Here is a 21,314-nt window from a genome sequence, read left to right on the forward strand (position 1 = left end):
CACACACACACACACACACACACACACACACACACACACACACAGATTATGAGCCATATTGTCAGTCAAAACATGTGTATTGACTTCATGTGACCTATGGACCCTAAGAATTTTTTAGACCTTCCTGACTTACGTTTTTATATTTTAGCACTCCTTTCTATAAACCTGTACAGGGACACCTCACTAACTACTTTATAATTTACCTTATTAAGGAGAAATTATTAAGGAGGCCTGCCTGTGTCTGAAGAGAAACAGTGAAGGAGAAGTCCCTCTCCACCCCAGCTCTGAGAGGAAGGGAAGGAGGGAAACATTGAGATGTAAAAACAAAAAATAAACATTTTTATTTTCAAATTAAAAAAGAAAACTCATTAGCTAAGAATAAGTATCTCAAGATGTTTTTACTTAGCCTTTTCAATTCAAATACCCATTCTATACTTTGAACAATGTTACTTCAAGGGTCACTATACTGTTTTGGCATTTTTAGGACATTTAGCACCACAGACACCTGGATCTACTTTTGGGTGTGCACTTCTGTCCTTTTCTTAAATAAAGCAACCACAAAATCCATTTTTTTCTTAATACTGACCATCTTGAAATTCTTCTCTGTGGGATTAGTCTACATCCTGGCTTTCCCTGGGGAGCTGTCTCTGACAAAACACCCTCAGACTGAACAGCTGGCAACAGTGAGCTGTTTGTTACTCTTGCTTCCAGGGACACATCACCATCAGACAAGGTGTCCATCAGTATAGGTCACAGGACCATGTCTATAAACCACACACAAGACAATACACTCTCCTCTCCCCTCCAGAGAAAAACCAGGGCAGAGGCAAACCCTAAATTTAAAGCAATGATTTTCTGGCCTTCATTAACTCTAATGTTTGAACGCCATTCTCTGAAGCAAATCCAGAAGACTTAAAAAGGCCTTTGTGTGATGCAGATTGATAGATGATTTGACCTCAGTCTTAACCCATCTTCATCTAATTTTGTAATGAGTCACTTCTTCAATTTAAGCCCCCATTTTTATCTGCAAAGTTAGGGCATTAAATGAGACTAATCTCAACTTCATCCACATTCTAAGATTCTGAAATTATAAATTAGAATGTTCTGTTTTTCAAAATACTTTCTTGGTTTTTTTGTTTTTGTTTTTTACTTGGGGGTTGTTATTTTTTGTTTGTTAGTTTTGTTTTTCAGAGATGGGGTCTCACTAAGCAGCCCTGGCTCACCTCTGATTCATGATCCCTTTACCTTGGCAAGCATCGCCCACCCAAAAACTCATGTTTCTGTCTTATTTGTCACTGACACTTAAAACTCAAGGGGATTTATGCTTTAAAAAAGAAAAGAAAGATCCATCTTCCTTTTCCTCTTGGAAGATGAGCAGTTGTGGCACTGTGTCTGCTATCATTAGTCGGAGCTAAGAAACTGGTCCCTAGGACAGTACACTGTGGAGTTCCCTATGCTCCATCACAGGTAGAACAGCTCTCTGTCTCTGCAGCCATTCTAGTTTCAATCTTTTCCCATCACAGTATCTGAGACTCGTTCAAGACAAAGCAGAGCAAGGACCTCCGTTTACTGTGTCTCTCCCAGTCACCTTCCTATAACTTTTTTTCCTAAAACAAAATCCCAAATCTCTCTATCTATAGTCTAAGAAGATATATAAGTCCAAGTTCTAGCCAGCCTTTCAGCGTGCTCATCTCTGAGCGCTCAGCCTGTGCATGAGGAAAGCACATGATAACAAACATCTATTTATTTTCTCTTGTGAATCCATCTTTGGTCAGTTTATTATTATGAGACCCTATATCAGCTGAGCACAGGAAAGATGTTTTTCTTCACCTGGATACCATAGAGTGACCAGCAGAAGTGGGCAGTGGCTTTGGATGGGCACGTTCTAATAAGAAAAGGCATGAGAACAGTCGCCTTGTGATAAGACATATCTAACAGAAAGACTGTGCTTCCACAATGAGCAAGAGCACTATCGAGGCTGATTCTAGACCCAGAAATACAACATGGAACATGCTGCACACAATGGAGACCAGGACCAGTTCTTCCCATAGCCTGGATAATCATGTTTTACCCAGAACCTGAGCCCATTAGTCTGGGACAACTGTTCAGGCCATCCTTAGAGGCTGGTGTTTGGGTGTGACTTTGTTACACGTACACATCCTGATAAATATCAAGTACGAGTTCAAAACTACATACTTTGTCCTCAGTGAATGCACAAAGCAACGCTATGTCTGCAGATGAGGAAAACGGGGCTAAGAGAAGTTACATAACGTATCATGATCCGTTACCTCTTCAGTGATAGACTTTTAACCGTGTCTGTTTGCTACTGAAGGTCACATTTTCAGCCATGCCGCACTGTTCCCTTTCTAGACTGTGGCCTGACAACTGTCATCTTTCTGTCTTGGGTTGTCAGCATTAGATACCTTAACGCAACACTTCTGAGCCAGTTCTCTTAGTCTCCTTGGGAAAGAATAAAATCAAAAAGACGAAAGAAGAAAGAGACAAACTATAATTGAACTATAAAAAATAATACTGCAGACTAAGCTGAACTCAGTTGCACGCGCAAGGACTCCTTATTTTTAGACGTCCCATGATCTCTATTCTGGAACAAAATAGGTTTTGGACCTTAAACTAACTGAGCTTCCGGTATTGTATTTTTGCCAAAATAATTGCATAACCCGAGTTTAGTCATGAGGAAATGTTAAAACAAACCCAAACTAAAAGCCACTTAAAAAGAATTGGCCAGTAGCATTCAAATTTGCCAAGGTCATAAAGGCAGAGACAAAGCAACCTGTCCAGACTAAAGAGGCCTAAGAGCCAAGTACAGTGAATTAGACCAAGACCAGGAAGTAGTCATCAGTGACATCTAAGTTATGTATTTAGATTAGACAACAGCATTGTACTCATGTTGGTTTTGTGTTTGATCATTATAATTATTACAGGTGTGTATATTTAGAAAAATCTATGTAAAGAATGTGTAAAGATCTTTGTCCTATTTTCATATTATTTTATATTGTTATATTTTTGTATTATTTTAGCAATTGTTTCAGAATGAAAATGTCTGTAATACCTTCAGAAGCCTCAAGAACAGCCCTGGAGGGAAGCTCTGAGGTCGTCAGTGTCACACTGAAATAGGGCTCCAGGAAGTATGTGGGGAGCACCACCACTGAGCTGAGCATTTGATCACAACACAAAACCTTGAAAGGAGATGGCAGAGATTATTTATAGCAGAACATCTAGGCCATTTCTGTTTGGGGAGCCTGAGAGAGTGTGGCCACAGCAGTAGAATCTTTAGTATGCAGCTCTTTTTTTAATTAATTAATTTATTTATTTATTAAAGATTTCTGTCTCTTTCCCGCCACCGCCTCCCATTTCCCTCCCCCTCTCCCAATCAAGCCCCCCTCCCTCGTCAGCCCAAAGAGCAATCAGGGTTCCCTGCCCTGTGGGAAGTCCAAGGACCGCCCACCTCCAGCAGCTCTTAAATACTCCAACTGAAAACAAAATGATATAGAAGCACTCAATGCCCTTGTTCTGGATGCTCAACTTACTAAACCTGGATGGAGGTGGGCGGTCCTTGGACTTCCCACAGGTCAGGGAACCCTGATGGCTCTTCAAGCTGATGAGGGAGAGGGACTTAATCGGGGGAGGGGGAGGGAAATGGGAGGCGGTGGCGGGGAGGAGGCAGAAATCCTCAATAAATAAATAAATTTAAAAAAAAGAAAAAAAAGAAGCACTCAATGCCTACAGATCAAAAATTTTTTCTCTTAATTATCCAATGTATCTCTAAGATGCAATATTTAATATTAATAGGAACTTTTTTTTTCTAGACAGGGTTTTCCTGTAGTTTTTGGAGCCAGTCTTAGATCTACCTCTTATAGACCAGGCTGGCCTTGAACTCACAGAGATCCGCCTTCCTCTACCTCCCGAGTGCTGGGATTAAAGGCGTGTGGCGCCACCATCCGGCAATAATAGGAACTTTTAAGAGAAAAATTATAATATGACACATATTATAGATGAACTAATCTCTCTCTTACTATGTATTAAGTTTTCACCATATTTAATACTTGTAAGAGTTTAGAATTCAAAAAAATCTTTAAACAATGGAGATGCTTTTATCCAACTGGAACTATTTCTTTGGATTTATTCATATAACCTTGTGACAGTTAGTATTAATTGCCAACTTGACAAAATCTAGAATCACCTGGGCGATGGGCCTCTGGTCATGTCCAGGATTGGGGTATGTCTTCATTCCATTCATTGGAATTATGGGTGACACCATTCCCTAGACAGGGGATCCGGGATTGCATAGCATGCAGAATTCATTTTCTCTCTGCTCTTGATTATGGGTGTAGTGTGACTTTAAGCTCTTGTTACCTTATCTAGCATGATGAGCTATGCTTTGAATTGTGAACTAATGCAAATCCTTCTTCCTAAAGTTGCTTTTGTCAGAGTATTTTATCACCTTAAAAAAAAAAGAAACTAAGACAAACCTGTACAGGTAGGAGCAGGGCTTGTGACAGCAACCATGTGAAGAATTCTCCTTCACTAAGCTAGGATCGGCACACCTGCATTGCAAATACTTTGCTTTAAATGAATGTACTTGTCAGTGTGCTGAAGCTGTAGGGCATCTCCTTTCAATAATCTGTTTTGTTTAGAGCTTTAGATAAAAGGCACCAACTGGAAAGCTATCTGCTGTGTCTACAGACAGCTTAAATGATCTTGGGGTTTATGTAAGCATGGAGGTGCTTTGCCTTCCTGTCTTCATTGTCTTGCTCTTCAATTTTACAATGAGTTCTAGAAATAGAAAGATGAGCATGGTAAAGGCTTCACCTTCATGGAGGTCATAACCAAACAGGAAAGAGACAAACAAGAAAGGAATCACAGTTCTGACAGTGTTACTGGAGCAAAAGTAAGTTACAACCTTCAGAAGTGAGAGACCCTTATCTCTGAAGAAATAGAAGATGTCACAGCAAAGTTAAGATTTAAGCAGAATTCAAATGGTGAAAGGAGGTGCTGAGCAGGGAGGGTTGGGGCTGGAGGCAATGGCTTTGGGGAGAAGCAGAGCTCAACTTCTAGCAACCCAGGAGAAAGGTGTTTGTGAAGATGTGGCACTGGGAGGTAGAGTCCAGTCACAATTGGAAGCATATTTTACCCTATCCAAATATTTTTAGGGAATTTGTCTTGCTCGTGACAGAAACATTTGTGATATGAGGCATTCCCAGTAGTGGAAACACTGTCAGGAACTGTCACAACAAACAGTTGTTAAATGCCTGGGATCTGGGGCCCAAGATCAATATCTTAGTCTCAAGACTTCTGTTTATTGCAAACAAACATTTTTAGAAGAGAAGATATGTAAAAATTCTTATTTTCTCAACAAATCTTTCTTCTGAAAATGCTTAATGAATTATAGACGTGTAAGAAAAATCTACATCATTTGAAACTGAGTTTATGTGGAGAAAAGAAATTGTCAGATGATATGCAAGTGTGGTCTGCTAGGATACCTATGTAATAAACCAGAGAAAACTAGGTAACACTATCATAAGAGGGAAATGGTCCCTGAATAGCTCTAGCTTTAAAAGCAGAGAGAAATGGGAAACCCCACAAAACTGTAGGGAAAGACCAGAGTCCATTCAAGAACAATTGGGTGGTTTGGGGAGCTCTCATTCACAGCAAGCGGGAGCAAAGGCAACAGATGGCACCAGCCATGGCTTAAGGCAGGCTCAGAAAATCAGCACTGTGCTTTCAGCAGTGGCTATTTTAAAGCACAGGAGGGGGCTAAGGAGATGCTTCAGTAGGTAGGAGGATTTGCTCTGTAAGCATAAATGCCTGTGCTCAAAACCCAAGCACTCATGTAAAAGCTAGACATGATTGCTTGTTCCTGTAATCCCAGCATTCAGAGAAGATTCACATGGATCCCAAGAGCTTGTTGGTCAGGCAGACAAGTGCAAATGGCCAACATTCAGTTCAGTGAGATACTCTGTCTCAAGGTGATGGCACAAAATGGCAGAGGGAAACCATCAGTATCTTCCTCTGGCCTCCACGCTAGCACACACAGACACACCTCACGCATGTACACTATACACAAAAGATCAGGAAACGAGGACATGTTTAGACAAAAGGCGGTGGATGCCTCACTGAAAGGAAACATCTAGAAAACCTTCTAGTGCTAGAATTCTGAATCATACTGGAACAGCCACAGGATGCCATATTAAAAAAGACCCCTGTTTTATGGGTGTCTCGGTGGCCCAAGACCCCCCATGAACAGCATGCTTGGGGAACTCACAGCAAGTGTCACAGCAATATATGGTAAATCATGTTCATCAGAAAACTTTTAGGCTCTTTGGGTGTAACCAGCACATGAGGCACCCCCGTGAGGGACTGACATCTATGGGATTATTTTCTGTAACTTATCTCCAGAGAAAGATCCAGCAGTAAGAACAGCATCGCCGACCCCTAAAGAACCACCAAGACTTTCAAACAAAATACTAGCAAAATTTTTGTCAGGCATAGTGACACACATCTATAATCCCAGAATTCAGGAATTAGAAGGAAAAGGATCTAGAGTTTTAGACTATCTTGGGTTACATAATAAGACCTTATCTAAAACAATAAAACAAAATTTAAACAAACTAAAATACAGAGGAATAAAAGGATAAAACAAAAATAAAATAAATAACAAAATGATAGATCAAAATTTAAATGTATCAATGATTACATTGAATGAACATAATCTTTTAACAAATAATATTAGAATAGACTGAAATATAAAATATCACATTGAAACATATTATTTTAATGCTGTCTAAAAAATAAAAAGAGTAAATTAAAAGCACCAACTCTAGGCTAGACTTGTATCTCAATGGCAGAGTGTATGCTTAGTGGGTATAAGATTCTGGGTTCAGCCCCGGCACAAAAGACCAAACCTAATAAAAAATAACCCACAAAACTGGAGACTGTCTACAAGAAATTCACTTCAAATACAGGGAAGTGAATGAGCTAAGTGGTGGGAAAAGATACACCATGTTAGTACTAATCAAAGTAAGCTGCAGTTACCATAGGATTGTCAGAAAGCTGGACTTCAAAGAAATTATAGTGGCCAATATGAATATCTTAACAATAAAAAGATTAATTCACTGAGAGGCTATAATACCATTGCATATATATCTTTTTTTTTTTTTTTTTTTTTTGGTTTTTCGAGACAGGGTTTCTCTGTGGCTTTGGAGCCTGTCCTGGAACTAGCTCTGTAGACCAGGCTGGTCTCGAACTCACAGATGCATATATATCTTCATTATGGTTTTTATTGCTGTGAAGAGATACCATGACCATGGCAACACTTATAAAGAAAACTTTTAATTGGTATGGCTCTTTACAGTGTCAGAAGGTGAGGTCATTATCACTGTGATAGAGCCCATGCTGGTATGCAGGCAGGCATGGCGCTGGAGCAGTAGCTGAGCATCCTACATCTTATAGGCAAAAGGAAGTCAACTGAGACACTGGGTGGTATCCCGAGTGTAGGAAAACTCAAAGCCCACCCCCACAGGGGTACACTTCCTCCAATAATGCCATACCCACTCTAACAAGTGGCATTCCCTACAGAATTATGGGGGCCAATTACATTCAAACAGAACATCAAAATACATGAGACAAAACTGACAGACAAGAAAGGAAATATAAATACAGTAATGGTTGCAGCTGATTGATAGATACCAGGTATGTCATTTGATGCAGCTATCAAGTGTTTTTTGCTTTAGGAAGAATTCCTACCCTTGAAAAACATACTTCCACACACATAAAATAAGCAAAAAATTAGATAAAGATCTTACACTAATTAAGAAAATGTAATCAGAAGTCAAATAGAATACAATAAATGCTACACATGAGAAAAAAGGATGAAGATTTGTATTTGATGGCATAAAATGTAACCTCTTCATGGATGAAGAAAGGGCATGCAAAGAAGGCATGGGGTGATGAATAAGATACAGAAGAAAGGCTTTCCTCAATCCTTCCTTTTTGTTTTCTAATGGTAGACCCTGTGTTTGCTCACTCACACAGGCACACATGGAGAATGAAAGTGGAGACCATATTGCCAGAAACAAAAGAAAGAAAGATCCTTATTTTAATCTGAAATGTTTTTGATAAGTAGTGTCTGCTGTTATATTACACAAACAGAAAATGAAGGGGGATAAAGCTATTCAAAACAAGTAGATCCGCTGTCATCCTGTATATAAGAGGGCTCAGATAGGGCAGAACACACAAGGCCCATAGCTGCATTTTGTCCTGTACATGATACATCCTTTTTTTCGGCAACATGAATATTTAGTCTGCTACAGATATAAAACCCATATGTTGTCTTAATTAGGGTTTCTATTGCCGTGAAGAGACACCATGACCACAGCAACTCTTATAAAGGAAGACATTTAAATTGAGGTGGCAGCTCATAGTTTCAGAGGTTGAGTCCATTATCATCATGGTAGGACATGGCAGCATGCAGGCAGATACGGTGCTGGATCTGAGAGTCCTAAATCTTAATCCAAAGGCTACAGGAAATGTACTGTCTCACTGGGAGTGGCTTGACCATATATGAAACCTCAAAGCCTGCCTCTACAGTGACACACTTCCTCTTACAATATCACACATTCTCCAACAAGGCCACACGTTCTAATGATGCCACTATCTTTGGAGGCCATTTTCTTTCAGATAACCACTTATGTATATGTGTGCATACTGTGTATACATATTTATACATATGTTTATATATAAATATATAATATATTATATGTAAGTACAAACAAAAATGGGCAAAATCATAAAAATTCTCTAGAAATGGAAATCCAAATGTTTCTGCACATATAAGAAAGGTATACACCATCACACAAAATCAGAGAAATAATGTATTCATGTGGAGCTTTGTTTTTTAAAAAAAATAACGTTTATTTTAGGTGTGTGGATGTATTTGCCTGCATATGTGTCTCCACACCATTTGTGCCTGGTGCCTGTAGAGGCCAGAAGAGGCATCAGATCCCCCTCAACTGGAGTTAAAGATGGTTGTGAGCTGCTATTTATGAGCTGGGAACCAAACCTGGGTCCTCTGTAAGTGAAGCCAGTGCCCTTAACCACTGAGCTATCTTTCCAGACCCAACATCTTGTCCTTGACATATAGTGTTTCCTTGTGGGTCTCTCAACGATTGAACTGGTTAAAACCTAACCTGTGTGGAGTTTGTATCATAAAATGAAGCATATTTTACAATCACTGGATTCATGGCCAATGTCTAAAAAAAAATCAGGAGATTTTTGGCAAAAAGTCCCATGTATCCCTTTTCCATTTTGAAGACAAGTCTAATGACATGTACCACACAGATTCATCAGGACTGAGCAATGGCTGCTCTTTATAGGGTGGGTTCAACAGCCCTGCACCTGTAGGCTCTGTGGGCATCTGAGCTTGAAGTCCTGCACATGGTTTGGAGATGTTGCATGTTTTGTTTGAATGTATTTGTGGTTAATAAACTAAAATGTATTTCCTAATCCTCCCCATGGATTCGTATAGAACAGCTAAAATAACGCACTTTAAATCCCTGCTGTTTATAAGGAACAGCCATTACAATGATGGCTATCCTTACTAGAGATCAGATGCATTTCTCTTCCCATTTCTGGGCCTTATCTATGAATTTGGCAGCCTGACCAAGAGCTAGTAACACGACATAAAGGGTGTCAAAAGGCAGATTTTGAAGCTAATGCTGCTGAAACTTGGGGTCCCCTCACTTGATTGCTGACCATACTTAGGCATAAAAGTTGCAAATTCCAACATTTTAACCACAGTTGGTCTGGGCTCCTGTGTCTGCGCTATATTTTCGGCCCAATGTCTGGATGTTTTGTGTTTATGTTCTTGCCCTTAAGGAGAGTCTCCAAAATTATGCAAACTCCAGAACTCGAAAACCTCAGATCTGCTCTGTTGACTGCAGATAGTCACAGCTAACACAGCACTTAGCTGTAACTGTTTCTGAGAACTGCGTACAGAGCATTGTGGACCAATTAATGTGTTCCTATTTTAGGACCTCAGTAAACAGTTAAGTTTCCACCCTCGGGGCTTTCTGAATCCCCAACACTTTATGACCATAGCTTGTTTAGTAACATTGGGCTTCCAAAGAACAAGACTGTGTATTCTCTAGTCTCTGTTCTATACTCAGAATCAATCACAACACCTGACATAGTAAATACTCAGTATGTTTTGCTAAAAGTAATGATTTAATTTTTTGTTTGTTTTTCAAGACAGGGTTTCTCTGTAGCTTTGGGAGCCTGTCCTGGAACTAGCTCTTGTAGCTCAGGCTGGCCTCGAACTCACAAAGATCTGCCTGCCCCTGCCTCCCAAGTGGTGGGATTAAAGACGTGCACCACCACCGCCCAGCATGATTTAATTTTTGAAGACTTATTCTAGTTATATTTAAATGTTCTCCTTCTCTTTCCAGGAAAGAAACTAGGGGCCTGTTGTCAGGCACTGAAAGTAACAGATTCACTTAGAATATCACGAAAGTTAGTTTCTAAATTGAGAGAATACATAGGATGTGAGGTACTTGGTGATATGGTCAGTATCAGCCCAGAGGGACCATGTGTTGAAATTCAGTTAGGGAGAACTAACTGATGATGAGGTCATGAAACCTTCTCTTCTTGTTATAGATACACCCTAGTTAAAGGACCCCACAGATCCGCTTTTAAAGGCCTGTATGGACTCTTCTACTCTGACCAGGGGACATGAAGGTTCTCCACTAGACCACGGTTCTCCACTAGACCACGGCTCTCCACTAGACCACGTTAGTGAATAATAAAAGTCCTCTATTCCAGGGCAAAACTTTGTCTTTTCTGTGAAACTAAAATCGCAAAGTACAAAAGGTGTAACTTCTTCAGATATCTGACTTTTTCTGCTTTGTCCACGGGCTAGGGCTTTGTCCTTGCTGCTTATTCCCTGCTGGCTGTCATGGCTGTAGTAGTTTCTCCAGCGGCAGATACATCAACCCTCAGAAGCTGTAGGAGACACCTACAGAAGAGGACACTGGAGGCTGGGAGGGGGAAAGATGTGGTGCCGAGTCTGACAAAAGACTAGGAACGAATAGAGTTCAATTAATGGACGGACACTAGGAAAGAAGAGAGTGGGAGAGACATTAACTACTTAGGTGACTTTATAAAACAGATTTCCATGAGGGAGGGAAAAGGGTGAAAAACACAAGGACTTTGCAGCAGAGAGGATTCGGTACATGGGGAAAAAAATTAGGCGTTAGGTAATGAATAAGTGGTTCCTTGCATCCTGTTTGTGGTTACTTGTTTTGTGTTTTGTTTGTTTGTTATTGCTTTGAGACAGGATCTTACTATATAGGCCAGGCTGGACGTGAGCTCTGCATCTTCAGCCTCCAGGATGCTGATATATTACAAATGACCATGACCCCCAGCTGTGCTGCTCCTTTAAATCTACTGCAATCACTTATGATTGGTCTTCAATCCTGGTCCAGAGTAGTCAAGAAAGACATAGGAGATATTGCCTATAAGGAAGGACACCCCATCTAATAAGCTGTTGACAACTCTTTACTCTGTTTTTCTAAGGTCTGTGGGTTCTCTGCACATCAAATTCCCAAACGGACTTGAGGTTGGCTGGACCTGGTCCTATAATTTTAGAACAACAAAAGTTTGTGCTTTTGTTGGTTTTTGTTTATCATTAAGAAAACTATCAAGGGGCTGGAAAGATGGCTCAGATATTAAGAGAACTGGTCGTTCTTTCAGAGGTCTTGAGTTCAATTCCCAGCAACTACATGGTAGCTCACAACCATCTGTAATGAGATCCGGTGCCTTCTTCTGGCCTGCAGACATATATGTAGGTGGAACATTGTATACATAATAGATAAAAATTTAAAAAGGAAAAACATCACAGAATGATAATAACACTTCTTCATTCTTTATTATTCTAAAAATGAGAGATTAGGAGAGCTGGGGTGGAAGTGAATAAAAGGTCCAGCAGACCTGTGAGCCCCCGTAGGATACCAGTAGCACCGGGCAGCTGCAGGTTGAAGATAGCAGAGAGCAACTTACTATTCAGAGAGAGTTTCTACCATCAGAACTCAGTGTTCTGAATAGCAGAACCTTAAATGGGGGCTCCCAAGAAGCTGTCTCTCCCAGAGAATTATTGTCTGTCTCTCCGATTCTTAGTTTTAGGAATACCTTGTCTCTTTGGAGACAGATACATATTTTCCCCTTACATCTACTAAATTATTTACTCGTCTATGACAACCCACCCGTCCAAAGGCCTTTGGCTTATGCTAGTACAATGCCCAGTAATCAGGAACCCCTGAAGGTGATAGCCAAGATAAAACACTACGGAAAATCTCCAGAAACAAGCAGTTGCCATCAGCAGTGTGGTGTGGACAGCCTCTGGTGGCTGAACAATGACATCACCCATGTGAACTCAGCTGACATCAGGACTGGCATTTAAGCTTAAAAGACTATTTTCTTAATTGTAATTCTACAGGTGCATCTTCTAGAAATCTGAAGAATTTCATAGAAAGGTAAGTGGAAGATACATTTAAGAGACTTTTAAATATGGTTAACTTATCTTGAAAGGAAGGAAAATTCTCATTTATTACCCAAATATCATTTCTACTGAGTATCGATAGTTGGTTTGTTACTATCTGCACACTGGACCTTCTTTTCTCGGGCCAGTATCTTGGAAAGTGATTAGTTCATTTATGTTCTCAATGGACTATAAAATGAATATCAACTGAATAAAATTCAACTCTGAAGACAAAACTGCAAAAACACATTGATTATATCATAGTCTGGCTTTAAAAATATGAAACCTATCTTTTTTTATTTTTTGTTTCTAATTTTGAGACAGAGCCACCCAGACTCATCTCTAACGTGTGTAATTCTCCTTCCATAGCTTCCCAGGTGTTGAGACACCATGCCTGGCAAACTAATATTTTGGGTTTTATTTGGGAATGAAAATTCAGATTCAAAGCTGTTTGTAGTATCGTAAACAGAAGCCTCAGGCAGCCCTTACCTCTGTGAATTAAGTGGGCCCCATAGCTCTGGGATGTCCTATGAAACTGGGTATGAATAATACAACTAACTCACCTGCCCTTGTTTATAATAATGTTTGAACAATGCTAAGAAGATAACGGTGAGTCTGTTCAGCTGAAATTTTAATCTACTCCTCAATATTATGATTGATATGCCATTTCCTAATGGTAAATTGAATTGAGATTATAGAGGAGAACAGGGCTGACTAGCTTTGCTGAAGTTACAGAAAGTCAGAAAAGCTGGTTGGTTTTTCGTGGGTGGTTACCACAACTGTGGGATATTCTCCCAGGCTCAGCCTATGTAGCTGATGACCATGCTGCTCAGACTCCGTGTTTTCTCAGCTTGTCTAGGAACCAGGCATTGGACCAACCAGCCATCGTGATTTATGCCATGATTGGAAACGATGTCTGTAATGGGTAAGTCGTTGAGAAAGATGCCAACAATGCTAAGACGATAATGGGCCTGCTCAGTTGAGATTCGGCTCTAGCTTCCCCCCTCCTCCACTCCCCCACCCCAGTCTACTCTGCCACAGTGTGCAGGTGTCAAATAAGCTTATCTCAGAAGGAAAGCCTGGATATGTGGCGCCAGTAGGAAGGAACAATCTGTGAGAAAAGCTCCCTCTGGAAAGAAATGAAGCTGGTCCATTAGCTCTCAATTCTGACGTCACAACAAGGAGCACCAGGAGCAACTGTGGATTATACCACAGGAAATACGCTTCACCAAGATCCAAGACTTGGAATCCACAACATTGGCAATAGCATACAGTAGAAGCCCAGTTATCCCACAGGAACACATGCCATGCTCGCATGCTGACATTCTTCTGCAGAAGAACAGAATAGACCTGCATTTGGCGAAGAAACTATGTGTAACTCGTACTCAATCCCATTTATTCTGATAGCCCACAGTAAAAAAAAAGCCTTTGCTACACTACACCATTAGCGTTAATCCCCCCTCAGCATTTGAAGAGATGTATCAAAATCTATGTACACCCCTAAAAGTAAGCTGCATGTGGGCATCTGCCCTGTGGTTGTGGTTGAAAAGTAAGCCAAAGGTGAGACAGGATGTGGAGCAGCTCCCACTGGCCATCTGCTTAGTATTTTAGGAAAACATGAAAGACAAGCCTAGAAGGGGTAAAAGACATGCTCAAGGCAGCAGAACTAACTAACCAGCTGGAGGCTCCCTGCTCAGCTCATCGCTTAACTTCCCCTTGTTCTACCCGTTTCCTGGGCCTCCCAAGCCTGTGATGGGAGCAAAGGCCAATGGGATTAAAGCTCATTTGCTCCCATAGAACCCTAAATGAAGTGCAGACAAATCAGTTCAAGGGTAGGAGGGGGACATGCCACCCCATGATCCATTGTCACTCATGGGCCAATTCATACATAGGTCCGTCCCTCCAGGACCCCAAAGCTGCATTGTGAGGACCCACGTCCCTGTCTCTGTGATGAGCCATCCAGGACTTTCCAATAAGAGTGCATACCCTTGAAGGCCTGTTCCTGGTCCAAGATCTGTGCTCCTTTCTGTATCATTTCATCCCGCAGCAACGCAAAGAGGCAAGTGTGACTGCTGGCTTATTAGAAATGAGGAAACTGTGGCTCACAAAGTAAAGGAATTTGTTCTCCTGCCATTGAATAGCAAAGCCAGGAGTGGCGGGATTTCTAATTCAAGTTTGTCTTCTCTCCCTGGCTCACTCTGGTCTTCCTTATGTTCTATTATTCATTCACTGTCTTAAAGCGCGTGTTGAGCACCACCAATGAGTCAAGTACTAGGTCGGCTCTGGGATCCAACGGCAAGAAAAGACCACTGGGGCTCACGACAAACAGAGATGTGACTTCCAACCTCCACTGCCAAAGAGAACAAGCTCTGCTCCAACCAGATAATGTCCCTCCAGTCCCTGGATCAGGGTCCTCTGAGTATAGAAAGCAAACAGGTTACAACTGGATAGAGTGCCTGAAGAAAAGCTGTCCTGTCAAAGGCCAGAATCACTGAGAACGTGCTCCCCATCCTGAGTCTCTCCAACCCACTCCTGCTTTCTTTTTTCCAAAGAGCCAAAAATCAAACACATCAGCTAGAGGCTCACGCCAGCCTCTCTCCTACCAGGGATCTATCTGGACAGAGATGCAGTGAGCATTTGGATGAAGGAACAGAGCTGGCAGTGGGGCATGTCCCTGCAGTGCCCACTTTGTGATGTCCTGTGGAGAGGTTAGAAAAATAAAGACAGATGGCAGAACATCAAGGTGGAGTAGATAACCCATAGTGGGCAAAGGGTTCCATTTAATGCCCAAGCCAGAAGGTTGCAAAATGGCTCTATCCAGGAACAAGTTTCAGGAATCTGATTTGTCTCTTTCTTCAACCGTGTTTTTAAAATGATGTTGAGGTAATGCAGCCACGTGTCTCTCTCAGTTCTCTGACTACCTGTGGCTACTCAGTAAGAACTTGATATGTGAATGAAGGTCCTGACTGGAAGACAACTTTTAGCCTCAGGAATTTGGAAAGAAGGGCAGTGTAGAGGCGCCTAGCATTTCCACTAATTACCTAAAGTGACTCAGTGGTCTTAGGTTTATCCATTACTGTCCTTAAGACTCTTTAATGTGCCACTAAAGTTCGACACTCCTGAAACAGAGCAAATGTGTGTGAGCTACAGCAGCAGAGACTTTGGGCGGTCAGTAAAATCCCACTGTGTACATGCAGCAGTTTGTATTTCTCAGCTAATGGACACTTAGATGGAACCTATTCCCTTGCTATTATGAAAAGAGTATCAAGAGACAAGCATGTACAAATACCCCTGTAGTGGTATACTGAGTCCTTTAGGTGTGTGCCCAAAAATGGTAAAGTTGTGTCTTGTGGTAGTTTTATGTTTGATTTTTTTTTGAGAAGCCTCCATATCAATTTCCACAGTGACCAGACCTCTTTGCATAACCACAGAAAGTAAATAACAGTTCCTTCCCACATCTTTACCAACATCTATTGTCATTTGTGTCCTTGATTATTGCATTATTTTTTTCTGGATGAAGTTTTTTATTGATTGTTATTGAGCTCTACATTTTTCTCTGCTCCCCTTCCTACCTCTTCCTTCCCCCCTTCATCCCTCCCCCAAGGTCCCCATGCTCCCAATTTACTCAGGAGATCTTGTCTTTTTCTACTTCCCATGTAGATTAGATCTATATAAGTCTTTCTTAGTGTCCTCATTGTTGTCTAAGTTCTCTGGGATTGTGGTTTGTAGGCTGGTTTTCTTTGCTTTATGTTTAAAACCCACCTATGAGTGAGTACATATGATAATTGTCTTTCTGTGTCTGGGTTACCTCACTCAAAATAATGCTTTCTAGCTCCATCCATTTTTCTGCAAAATTCAAGATGTCAGGTTTTTTTTTCTGCTATGTACTACTCCATTGTGTAAATGTACCACATTTTCCTTATCCATTCTTCGGTCAGGGGACATTTAGGTTGTTTCCAGGTTCTGGCTATGACAAACAAAGCTGCTATGAACATAGTTGAGCACATGTCCTTGTGGCACAATTGAGCATCCTTTGGCTATATACCCAAAAGTGGTATTGCTGGGTCTTATCGAAGGTTGTTTGCTAATTTGCTGAGAAATCGCCACACTGACATCTAGCTGTGATGAAACAGAACCTCAAAGCTTAGGCCGACTTAAGTTATGTAATTATTACATTTATTGGTTTGCATTTGTCAAACCACCGCTGCATCTCTGGAATGAAGCTAACTTGAGCATGGTGAGCACATCTTTTATGTGTTCTTGAGTTTGGTTTTCAAGTATTTTATTGAGAATATTTCCATCTATGTCAATCATGGGGATTGGTCTGTAGTTTTACTTTCTTTTTGTGGAGGCCTTATCTAAGGTGTAATGGATTCATAAAAAGAGCTTGGAAGTGTCTTCCTTTACTATTTGGTGGAATAATTTGAGAAGTATTGATGGTTGATCCTCAAGGGTCTTGGACTTTTCTTTTGGAGGTGGTTTCCTGCTATTGCTACAATATTATTGGTTATAGATCTGTTTAAATAATCTGTCTCACTTGTTTTACCTTAGATAGGTCATATGTATCCAGATATCATCCACTTCTTTTAGATTTTTCAATTTAGTAGAATATAGTCTTCAGGTTTACGTCCTCATGGTTCTCTGGATTTTATTGGTATTCATTGTAATAGCTTCCCTTTCATCTCTGTTTTATTAATTTAGATCTCCTCTGTCTTTGATTCAGTTCGTTTGGCTGAGTGTTTGCTCATCTTGTTTGTTTTGTCAAAGAACCAAATCTCTGTTTCAATGGCTCTTTGTAGTTTTGTTTGCATTTCACTTATTTCTATCTCTATCTAATTATTGCTGTCTCTCTAATACATTTTGTTTGGGCTTTTTTTTTCTAAAGCCTTAGGGTACAGCACTGTGGTGGTTTGAATAGGAATGGCCCCTATAGACTAATGTGTTTGAATGCTTGACCCACAGTAGCGTGATTAAGAGATGTGACCTTATTGGAGCAGGTGTGGCTTTATTGGAGGAAGTATGTCACTAGGGACTCCTGAAGACTCAGGTGCTCAAGCCACACCCACTGTGGTGGTCTCTTCCTGCTGCCTGTAGAGCAAGATGTAGAATTCTCAACTACCTCTCCAGCACCATGTTTGCTTGTGTGCCATTATGCTTCCCACCATGATGATAATGAACTAAAATTCTGAGCTGTAAGCCATCACCAATGAAATGTTTTCCTTTTAAGAGTTGCTATAATTATCGTTTCTCATTACATAATAAAACTGTACTAAGAAAAACATTAAGTTATTTATTTGAGATTTCTTTGATGATTTTATATGCTCTACAGACCACAACAACTACCAGCTATAGAAAGACAGTGGTATGAAATATAATTGTTGGTAAATAGTGTTTTAATAATAAAGCAGAGGATACTTGTCTATCAGAACAATGACGAAAGCCCAAATTTAGTACAGAAACTGAGAATAAAGGGAAAGAGAATGTCTACACATAAAATAACATCATTCCTCGGAAATGTCTGCCTCCCTACTGTGGTCTGTGTGCAATTTTTTAAAAACCAATTGTTAAGTCCCAAAACTCCAAAGCTCCAAATCAATCTTAAGCAATATCAGAGCCTCTCCTGTACCCAAGAGTCAGGGTAGATGAGCTTATGGTCCAAAACAGAAAAGCAAACAAACAAAGAAAAACCTAAAGTCTTCGTAGTAGAAAACCACAAACTTTCCCTTCTTGCTCACACTGTGTGTACTCTTCAGGAACATGGGTCTGTCTGCCTCTCTCTTTCTCTCTATCTCTCTCTCTCAACTCAAGCAAGTGACATAACTATCTGTAACACTATTTATACCAGCAATACAGTCAGAGAACATTCCAGAGGCTCTTACATCACCAGCTATATGGCTTACTCAACTTCAAAGGAGTCAGTAAATGCAGTCTGTGTGCCAGAAACATAGGAAGTCAAAAGTGGTTTACAAAATAGTATTGATAACCAGCAGATACAGAGTGTTTTGTATGTTACCTTTCTGCTAATCAAATACTTGCTGTTTCTTCCACCTCAGGAGAGCTGACCCAATACCAGGAATGACCACTCCTGAACAAATGTACTCCAATGTCATGCAGACACTGAAGTATCTAGATTCCCACCTGCCCAATGGCAGCCACGTTATTTTATACGGTTTGCCAGACGGAACTTTTCTCTGGGATAGGTTGCACGACCAATACCACCCTCTAGGTATATTATGCTTGCAGATTCTTTTCACCGTGTGTACGCATGTGTGGGTGTATGTGTGATGTGTGTGCAATGCATATATATGATGTGTGTAAGTGCAATGTTTGATATGTATGTATGATGTGTGTGATATGTATGATGTGTATGTGTGATGCACATGAAATGTATGTGTGATGTATATGATATTAATGCAAGAGAAATTCAAAGAAGTAAATTCATGCCATAAAGAATTCACTAATAAGCTTGCTTGGGAAATGTTAAGTTACACAAAGTAGAACATAACCAAAGAATCACTGCCCCCAGCACAACGGAGAGGTAAGTAGACCAGGCTTGCTTGAAACTGAGAAAGAAAATTCTGTATCATAGCTGATGCTTAGGGACGCTGAGAAAATGCCTGCTTCTGTTTCTCCACTGAGCTTAGCTATAGCTGGGCTCCATTCCTGTAACAAAATTAGACAGTTCTGACTTACAGCCACCCAGTAGACCCATCCCCATGCTCAAGGGCTCAACACAGAGTCACAACCACCATTAAGTCCTAGTCTGACATTAAGTCCCTATGCTCTTCCCAGGGAAAACACAGTTCTGTCAGGTGAGCAAGACAAACCTGGGTGACAGCTATTCAAAAGGAACAACACTGGTGTACATAAAAAGTATTTCTGCCAATATCTTTGCTGGCAAGTCTCCCATCTGCCCAAGCCACCAGACTTGCTGTCTCCTACCTCTGTTTAAATTGTTCTGAGTATAACATGGGGACCAACATGAAAGAGATGTGAGCCTATGTGGAATGGACGAGGCCAGGGTGTATATAAGTTAGTAAAATCTTCTATCCACAGCTGGCTCCTCTTTGAACATGAGCCAGAGCTTTCCCTTGAGTATGTAACTCTATGGACTTTTCTTTCTCACCTCCCCAACCTCTTTGTCTTCCTGGTTAAGCCAACTTTCCTACCTCACTCAAGAAATTCCACTCCCATTCAAATGAGAAACCACCCCCATTTACATGAGAAAAGAACTAATACCCAGCCCTTTAGTCTTCTCACTTGAGGGGAAAAAAAGCAGATATCTACACTCCGCCAATTAAGATGAAGTCATTTGCTCCATGAAAACGTCTCACAAGTATTATCCAAGCAAAGCACTGTCCTGCCTTGCATAAGGAGAGCATAGCTTCCCTGTTCATACAGCTTCTTATCCTTATAGATGAAATATGATAACACACAGAGCTTCACTCCTTTCTGAACCACAGTGTGTGTTTAAAGACAACCACTTGGGCCGGGGAAGTCTCTTTGAGCCATGGGCATGAAGACTGTAGATTTTCTTTTTCTTTTTTTTTTATTGAGAAAAAGAAAAAAAATTTCCGCCTCCTCCCAGCCTCCCACTCCTCCCACCCTCCCCCCACTCCTCTCCCCCTCCCTCTCGAGTCTGAAGAGCAGTCAGGGTTCCCTGCCCTGTGGAAAGTCCAAAGTCCTCCCCCCTCCATCCTGGTCTAGGAAGGTGAACATCCAAACTGGCTAGGCCCCCACAAAGCCAGAACAAGAAGTAGGATCAAAACCCAGTGCCATTGTCCTTGGCTTCTCAGCAACCCTCATTGTCCGCCATATTCAGAGAGTCCAGGTTTATCCCCTGCTTTTTCAGTCACAATCCAGCTGGCCTTGGTGAGCTCCCAATAGATCAGCCCCACTGTCTCCGTGGGTGGTTGCACCCCTCTTGGTCCTGACTTCCTTGCTCATCTTCTCCCTCCTTGGTACTTTGGGAGCTCAGTCCAGTGTTCCAGTGTGGGTCTCTGTCTCTATCTCCATCCATAGCCAGATGAAGGTTCTATGTAGTTTTTTTTTAATTAATTCCATTAGATCACTGAATTTCTCATGATAAGAGAAGCTTGGGGAAGGGGACTGTTCTTCCTCCTACTCCATCACACCATGTAGTAACATGATTTGAAGTTTTCTGATTTTAAATTCATTTTCTTCCATAAACTCTGGTTAGACTAGCTACATAAATTCAATCAAACTGACTATGCACACTTAATTTAACAGAAGTAGGTAACAATGATAGCATGCAACTTGAGAGAGAAGGAAGGGGGAAGATGGTTAGAGAAACCCATCTAGCCCTAGCACTGGGGAAGGAGTAGAGACAGGACAGTTCTGTAGCTCACTGGCAGCTATTCTTGTGGAATCAGTAAACAAACTCCAGACTCAGGGAGAGACCCTTTCTCCAGGAAATAAGGTAAAATGTTGCAGTGGCATTTCTTTTATATTTTATAAAATAAAGCTTGCCTGAAGATCAGAGTGTAAAACAGACCCACTGGTCAGCTTTACAGACCAAGAAATGGTAACACACACCTTTAATCCCAGTAGCCACACTAGTTGCCATGAAAACCAGGCATTACATGCCTTTAATCCGAGTTCTTGAGGGAATTAAAAACAGGAGTAGACAGCTCTCGGTCTCATTCTGAGATTCCTGGAGGCAGGATCGCCATTTCAAACTGAGGTAGAGGTAAGATCCAGTGTCTCACACCTCTCTCTCTCTCTCTCTCTCTCTCTCTCTCTC

General features: G+C 41.0%; 1 protein-coding gene across 1 annotated transcript in view; it reads left to right on the plus strand.

Annotated features, from left to right (window-relative positions):
• Positions 1-21,314, plus strand: part of Aoah (acyloxyacyl hydrolase) — a 191,835-nt gene that overhangs the window by 147,120 nt on the left and 23,401 nt on the right. The window contains 3 exon segments of the mRNA XM_005369893.2: positions 12,509-12,545; positions 13,401-13,475; positions 18,604-18,776. Of these exon segments, the coding sequence (XP_005369950.1) occupies positions 12,509-12,545; positions 13,401-13,475; positions 18,604-18,776 (285 nt within the window).

Source organism: Microtus ochrogaster, unplaced genomic scaffold, assembly GCF_000317375.1.
Source record: "Microtus ochrogaster isolate Prairie Vole_2 unplaced genomic scaffold, MicOch1.0 UNK66, whole genome shotgun sequence".
Taxonomy (NCBI): domain Eukaryota; kingdom Metazoa; phylum Chordata; class Mammalia; order Rodentia; family Cricetidae; genus Microtus; species Microtus ochrogaster.